Source organism: Triticum dicoccoides, chromosome 5B (assembly GCF_002162155.2).
Source record: "Triticum dicoccoides isolate Atlit2015 ecotype Zavitan chromosome 5B, WEW_v2.0, whole genome shotgun sequence".
NCBI classification, from domain to species: Eukaryota; Viridiplantae; Streptophyta; class Magnoliopsida; order Poales; family Poaceae; genus Triticum; species Triticum dicoccoides.
In genome coordinates, this window is record NC_041389.1 from 486,656,270 (window position 1) to 486,664,633 (window position 8,364).

General features: G+C 43.4%; 1 protein-coding gene across 1 annotated transcript; it reads right to left on the reverse strand.

Moving 5' to 3' along the window:
- Positions 1–5,333: 5,333 nt before the first annotated feature.
- LOC119305855 lies at positions 5,334–6,472 on the reverse strand. The gene is made up of 3 exons (XM_037582261.1): positions 6,247–6,472; positions 5,769–6,116; positions 5,334–5,665 (listed from the first exon to the last, which is right to left on the reverse strand). The coding sequence occupies exons 1-3, from the start codon at positions 6,250–6,252 to the stop codon at positions 5,612–5,614; spliced, it is 408 nt and encodes a 135-aa protein (XP_037438158.1). The 5' UTR covers positions 6,253–6,472; the 3' UTR covers positions 5,334–5,611.
- Between the last annotated feature and the right edge of the window lie 1,892 nt (positions 6,473–8,364).

The window sequence follows — 8,364 nt, forward strand, 5'->3', positions numbered from 1 at the left end:
AGAGGTGGGTGCTAGTGAAGTGTGAAATTAACGAAAAATGAAGCTCCCTTGTCTCGAACCCTCGACGATTCCTTGCCCAGTAGGACGTAGCCACTACAAATTCTAGTATTCACGTAACAAAATGGATAAAAAAATAATTTAGTGGTGTCACAAAATGGATAAATACACTTAATGCAGCGGAACAAACAGGCTTGTGGAGCTGAAATGGACTGTGATGAATGCGGATGCGTCCCATTTGCACCTGTTTTTTTTAGAATTTTCTAAAAGGTATGTAAATTATAATCTCAGTAATAAAAATAACGTTTAATTATTCATGTCGTATAAATATTATGCGTACAAACTAAATAACTTATGTTTCATGATTGTTCATGTATTATTTTAAAAATATTCATATATTTAAAATAATGTTCATGAATTACAATTTTTTTGGATAATTAATAACAAATCAAGTATTTTAACATTACAATTCCAAAGTATTTTCTACTCATACAAACATGTCCATAATTATGTGCACATTTTAATAGTTCAATGTTCGTAAAAATAAATATTCATAATTTAAATTTAAAAATTCTTATGAATATTATTCGCGGGTAATGTTTAAATTATATAATATTTTTTAATATAAATCACGAGTGAAAAATATACCACATGAATGTTTGTATTCATCATTTTGTATAATTTAAATATAAGTTACAAGTGTATATTTTTGTATCAATTAAATATTTTATTTAATAAATATTTAAATGTCCGTATTTACCAAACATTTTTATAATACATGTGTGTACTTTTAAATAATTTTATTTACTAATCATTATTTTTATATAATATATGCACATTATTTTTATTACTTATGTTTTACAAACGTATTAAAATGTCAGTGCGTGCAAAATGTGCCGCGCTATTTGCAGCACATAGAAGTCCCAGTTGCGTCCTCCTTGTACTACATTAAGGACTGTTATCAGTGTTTCTCATTGCAAACGTGAAAATGGTGGAGTTGTTTGGACGGCTAGCTATACAACAGTTGGTCTTGAGTTCGAGACATGAAGGCGTCTGATCAGTTTTTATTTTCACGTATTGACAGGCGGGGCCCATGTGTCATAGTGTCAAAATGAAATGGCAGCTGCCACGTTGTTAGGGGCTTTTTGTGAGAAAGAATTTTTTTTGAGGGTGTTTTTGCAAAAAAAGGCCACAAACCTCCTCTACGCCTTCCAGTCACTGACAGTGGGCCCTATGCCCGCTGGTGCGCCAAGTTAGCATCGATTTCGTACCCAAGTGTGATTAGCACCGTATTTGCACGTCCGAGCCAAGTTGTTGTACCAATTCCATGTATGCCGCAAGTTCTAGCACCAAAATGACCGTTGCGCCAAGTTTAAGCACCACCGGTGTAATTGACTCGTCATAAAATCCCCCTCATCCCTCGTGCTCACCTGCCGTCGTCGGGCGAAGCACGCTGCGAGGTATGCGGCAGTGGAGCTTCCCCATAGCCCTCTTCTTGGCTGCTATGTGGGCCATCCTGCCTTGGTCACCAATTTCAGTCGTCTGCAAGAAGTGAGATGCTTTTGTATAGGACCGCAGTAGCCGGCGAACGTTCGCTGGAAGGTTTGACATTTGTGAACGTTTTAGATGGCAAATTTAGTTATACGAGGTCGATAGTTTCTTCATAAACACACGACAACTTCTAGGAGATTTTGCAGCAAAAATGGGCAGGATTTACCATCTCTTATCAAGTCAACTTGCAAAAAATGTTAATTTGCCACCCCTGTCTGAGCGACATTCGTCAGATAACATTTCCGTTTGTATATTCCTTACAACATGCATGCTTACCATGGGAGTTCATTTTTACATGTACAATAATTTGAGGACGAGAAATGCTATCCTGTTAAGTGTTAAGTTTTTCTGGGGATGTGTTAGGTGGTACTAACTAGCATCATTAATCTGGTGAATTCATCTCAAGTGCGACGTGGACTTGCTTGAGATTTGCTTCGGTACACCCCTTCATAAAAAGTTTACCGATTTCGATGCCGATCAAATGTGGAGATTAGAAATTACCCTTTCGATCAAAAAGATTACTTTATTCTGATATTTTGTCTGATCCATCGAGAGAATAGGGATTTTTCTTCCTTTCGGCTTTCGGGCATATGTCATCCGTTAGAAGTTACCAGTAGGTTTACCATTACTGGAGCGAGCTACTACTAGCCACTACTGACCTCAAGTCCTCAACTATAATGCAAGAAAAAAAAAACACTTCCATGCATGCATGAACGCGATTACGCACTACGCACCGCGGGGCGCTGCGGGCCGGCAAGGAGCTGTTCGACACGGCTGGTATGCCAAGGTAAGCGAAAAGCAACCAGCAACGTGGCGTTCCTGTGGATTCTGCATACACCACAGTTCAACTTCGCCGTATCAACAGACGAGGCCAGCACGGTGCGGTGTGATGCACCTTTGCTGCGGCTACATGCTCGTGGTCCTGCTGGACGGCCGGCCGGTCCGGCGGTGAAGACAGCCATGACGAGGGACTGGCTCTCTCTGGGCAAGCGTGATGCATGCATGGATGGCCACAGAGCACCGTAAATGCCCACCATAAATACCATAATGTGCCGCCCTGGTTTAGGTCTCTAGACAGGGGATTTGCATAGGCTGGGACAGGGAGTGAACAGGAATATTCTGTTCCGATCATTTAATCTCGACGTACAGTAGCTTACTGAAAAAAATAACGCGAAAAATTAGGCGCGCAAAAGATATGTGTAGACACACACATGTGAAAGTTGCTAGAAGTATTCCAATTTGGTAGTCGCCGAGCCGAGTAAGACACACTTTTGCAATGTGAAAATAAATTAAATCAGCGTTGACAACTTTAATCTTGAAAATCTATTAAAAGTCATAAGATAATACTTCCTCCGTTCTAAAATACCTGGTGTGGTTTCAGTTTAAATTTAAACTAAAACCAAACAGAAGGAGTATGACATAAATAATATTGGTATATAACACACCATACAATTTGAGATTCGGAATCCATAACACCGTCAAATCATTTGAGAATTCTGCCTAAGGTAAGTTTTGGTAAATTATCAACATTGATAACAAATTTGCAAAGAAAAAACAGTTATGTCAATATTGAGACTTACTGTTCAAAAAACAACATTTACTGTTCAAAATTATCGACATTGATAACAGATTTTTTATTCGGTTTTCTTTATAAACTGGATCAACATTTTGTTCGAATGAAATCTAATTCAGGCGAGGATCCCCCTCCCCCCTCACTTATTGTTCAAAAAACAACATTTAGACTTGATTTCAATTGTGACATCATAAATTCACGGTATGATATATGCTACTTCTTTTACAGATCTTTTGAACTATATAAAAGTGTCAACGAAAGCGAGGAACAAACCAAGTGCACTAGGTGAGAATAGCTCAGATGGTTAAGTTCCTTGTGGTGAAACAAGTCCACCAGGGTTGAAGTCCTTACTGGGCACTGGTGCTCACATTTTCCTGGATTTATGTCAGGCTTTCCAGCACTGTTCACTCAGTGTGAGGAGACGTTTCCATCGGCTACGAGGCTTTGTGATACTTCCTCAATCTCAAAATGTTGTATCGGCTCAATATTTTAAAGGTGCTAATAAAGATAGGGTGTGAGTGTGTGCGTTCGTCTATAGGAGTGAGTGTATATGCTTGCATATGTGGGAATCTTTATGTTTGCAAATGAGCATTTGCGATTGTACTGTGTTAGAAAAATAACCCGAAGCCATATTAGTTAAGTTACCATTGACGGTGTTTTGGCTAGTGATGCCTCAAAGTTTAATAGAAATCTAGATATACAGTGTGGGGTTCTTTGGTTCAAAATATTTTCATAGGATTTATAGGACTGTAATGCTTAGGTATGTCTCTTATGTTGGTCGTTTTATTAGTTGAGCTGAATCCTATATACTCCATCTTCACTTTTATAGCCTTGAAGACATTTCACAGAAGGTGCAAAGTAACTCATTTTCAGTTGTCTGAAACGACTTATAAAAATGAACGGAGGGAGTAACTTTTTTCCTAAGGAATTGTTTACATTACATTTCATAGGAAATTTAGCATCCATGTAAATTTCTTTTTTTTAAGAGTGGGCAGGATTAACCACGACCTCTGCATCAAATGATGCTCACAACTATATTAAATTATTCAACATAGAATGATAAAATAAATACGAGGATCAATTCAAAGCCATCTTTTCGATGAACTATGTCGCTACACCTATAAGCTTGATGGTGTGCCCTGACCGCACCAACACACGCCATCTGATCCGGTGGCCTCACGAAGTCGTCTCCGCTGCGAGCCGAGATCATCAACCGGCCTAGCAGACGCAAAGCGCACACCGCATGGGCATGCTCCAAGATTAATTGTTTTTAACTTTGATGAAATAAGAGAAACTCAAACTCCTTCTTATAAGAATGAGCGTGATATTCCATTTCCACGCTTCTCCTATTACTCTAAGTGATAAGAAATGCCACTCAGGAAAGAAAACTACTGCAAAATCGATTATTTCATCTGGGTACTAGAGATTAGATAAAGAAAAGGTTTCCCGATGATAAAGGAAAGGTCATGTCGAAGAAGGGTGAAGTGGTGAACAGAGCACCGATGGTTCAGAACAGCAGTTGGAGGCAGCATTCAAGCGGGGCGGGGGCATTGTGTCCTCGGAATGCCTATCTGATAAGACATGCATGAAACCCGGAGGGCAACAACATTCCGCGTGAAAACTGGAGCTCCGTTCGATCCAAAATTTGGGCACTCTTCAAGAAGGGAAATCCCACTACTCGTTTCTCCGGGCCGCATGTTCTCCGGCCCTAGCGACGATAGACCTAGCTAGCCAGACTGGAGCTGTAGGTCCGAGTCATTTTCTCTACTACCATGCCAGTTCTCTTCTTGACCTATCTATGCCAAGAAAAGACACGAGGTAGACTAGATAGTGTTTGTATGTAGCAGACACACGGCTGCGACAGTGTTTGTATGTATGGCATGGGCGATCGAGTCGAGTTGAAACAAACATGGTAGGCACGCGCGAAGAAACCAGTTCACAACGACTACTAGTATTATCCAACTGCTCGAATCAATGCGGGTACCAGATTCACGGGCCCACGCCAACTGCTCCTCATGCTCATGCAGCAGCCGGACGAGCGTGCGGGCTCCGGGCTTGTGCGTGTTCGTGTATCTGTTGCCATGTTTCTGAATCTCTGGTGACAAACTCGTTTGCACATCAAAATTGATCCAAAGCGATATCAGGTTGACAGATAGTAACAGACTACTGTATATCAACGCGTTTGTTAAGCACAAGACAAGATGTTGCACTCAATACATTACACAAAAGAAGTAGAAACTCGGAATGTTACTAATATACCTAGATATCTTTACCAACATCACACAAGAGAGTAGAAACTCGAAATGTTTACTAGCAGTCAGCTAGTCTTACTGGAGTACTAACCATTTTGCCACAAGCCAAAACATACGCACAAAACACTCGGAGAGAGTACTAGGAGTAGTAGTGTATCCAAGAGAAAGGGCAAATAGACACTGCTGATGAACACGAACGCAGGACGCCGCATCCCATCGGCGCCACAGGTTTCGGGGTTCAGGAGGCGACGCATGAGTTGAGGCCCAGGCATCCCTTCCACATGCTCCACTTCTGCATCCAAACAAAGAGCGGTCAGCTCCAACAATCACGACAAAAAATTAAAGAAACCAATTCCGGCAGTAGCTAGACATTCTTTTCCGGGGGCCGTACGTACCTTCCTTGGCCGCCGGTGGGAGGCGGGCTCCGGCGGTGGCGCCTTGTAGAGGTCCTCGTCGACATGCCGCACCTGGTACCTGCTGGCGCCGCTCTTGGCCGTGACAGCAGCGTCCGTGGACGCCCTGGCGCGCTCCCGGGACACGTCGCCCTCCGGCCGCCGCCGCCTCGCTTGCTTCTTCTTGGGCGTGGGATTGCGTGGAGGAGGCGAGTACCTGAACCACACGTCGCTGCAGGCCTCCGGCTCCGGCGTGGCGTACCACGCGGCCGCCGCTGTCGCCTCCGGCTCGTCGTGGTGGTAGTTGTAGTTCCACTCCCCGAACGCCGGCACGCGGCGCCTCCTCGCCTTCTGCGACAGAGCGAGAGATAAGAAACCACAAGGGTAGTTCATGGTGATCACTGATCAGACCACCAGCCCCATTCTTGGCGAAGTTTGTGCTGGTATGGATGGCTTGCCTGGTGGCTCGGCCGGCACTTACCTCCATCTGGTTCAGCACGGCACAGACAGGGGAGACAGAACGAGCTAGAGAAGAAGAAGGGAAGCTGGGGCCGGTGAGTGAGTGAGTGGGGCTACGTGGCTAGCTAAGCAGAACGGAATGGAAGCTCCTCTCATGGCTGGACGCGCGTGAATTTATAGCGAGAGCCGGAGGAGTAGCTCACAGCACTAGCCACGTCCCGAGCTTGTCAGAACGGCCCGGTGCGCGCTCCAGTGTGTAGGGTTGAAGTGAAGAACCGGCCCGGGACCGGCGATGTTGACAAAGAGCACGCGCGAGAGAGAGGGGGGACGGCCGGTATGGAAGGCCGACTCTTGTCAGTACGCTCCCTCACTGTGGCCTGCAGCGAGCTTAGCCAGCCGGGGCGTGGCCCCTCGTTTGACGCATGCATCGGGCACCGTTTTCTTTTCTGGCTGCGCGTCGCGCCGCGTTCGCCGGTGGCCTGCAGCCGTCCTGTCGCGCCCGTGTGTTATTTCCGCACCATCATTACTGGCTGATTAGAAAATCTGACTGAGCAAGAAGCTGGTTTCTACCACAAGATGGTTTCTACCGACACGTTGACAAGATGGTTTCTACCCCAAGTCTATTTCTATCGACAACAAGACAGCACGAAGCATCAACGATCATAACGTTAGGTCCTCTATAAACGAGGGTAAGTTTACTCTCAAAATGTACATGGAGTGAGAGTAGTATTGTACGATTTTTGCTCGCTTAAATTGGTGTCCTCATTGCAAGCAAGTGCAGGAATTGTGGATCATCTTGTATTCTAGTGCAGGTTCACACTCAGGGTCTGGGGGCACGATCAAGGCTTGGCTACAACTGAAACAGCTTGACACTTCCACATGGCTACAACCACGGGTGTGTTTATTACAGTGATGGAGCTAGAAAAACTGAATGGGCAGGGCCAAGAGCTGCTAAACAAGCTTGAGGAGGGCCAACCCAATGGAATACAAAGCTAATGCATCGTTTTAGCAGAAATACTCAGTGTTCTAGTGAAAATATTTTCATGTTGGCCTGGGCCCGGGCCGTGGGTGCCACCCCCGTCTCCGCCACTGGTTTGGTAGCATTCCCAAATTAGCTTGTTCTCCTCTGATATATGTTGAGTGTAGACATGTTGAGTACATGCATTTGTTGTTGTTTAGTAGTGGTGTATGTGCTGACACATGTTAAGCTGAGACATTGTTTGGCAGTTTGCATCCATTTAGACATGTCGGTCGGCACTGTAGCAACCGGTATCTTTTAAATAAGTGAACAAGATTTCAAAAATGTGAAAAAAAAATTGAAACATATAAAAAAACATTTTTTGAAAACTAAAACATTTTTGAAATTATGAAGTGTTTCTGAAAAATTAAACAAAATTTTGAAAGTTATCTTTTTAGAATATAAATGAAAATTGAAAATCTGAACATTTTTCGAAAACATTTTTAAAAGAAATGCGAACATTTTTTTGAATAATTTTTTCAATTTCTGACACTTTTTAAAAAATTAACCAAAATTTGTAAATCTAGACATCTTCTGAATTTAACAATTTTTGATAATTTGAACAAATTAGGAAAAGCTGGAAAGTTTTTGGTATTTCGAACATTTTCTTAAAATTAAGTTATTTTAGAAATTCTAAACATTTTTTGAAACTCGTTGCTGCTCGCTTCGCTCATGCATGCTAACCAGCGAACGTCTGTTGGGGTGTTCTCTCTTCCTGCATGCTAAGAAGGTATTTGGGTTGAGCTCGTGCATGCTGAGGACGCCCCGTGCAGGCGACCAAACACCCAAAAGTGGGTCAAGAAGGAAACTTTTGAGCTCATGCACCCTCCATGTACTCTACCAAACACACCCTATGATCCATGAAGGAATGGTGGATTGCCTTCCCCGACATTATTGTTCCTCACAGTAGGGCAATGGCCTCGCTTGCAATGCTAACCTCATGGGCCATTTCGAACGAGCGGAATGCTCGCGCCGCCCACCACAAATGGATGCCATCAATGGTCATACTCCAGAATATCAAGAAAGACGCGACTCTGGGTGGCCACCGGTGCAAAAGAGTTGGGTTCAATCATGCCGGGAGAGTAATTGCTTTTTGTATCTTGGGGTGTTGTATCTTCAACA

Coding starts and splice junctions, on each gene's coding strand:
- LOC119305855 (XM_037582261.1), bottom strand. Junction 5,666..5,768: donor CCCACCGGCGGCCAAGGAAG/GTACGTACGGCC, acceptor GTTTGGATGCAG/AAGTGGAGCATGTGGAAGGG.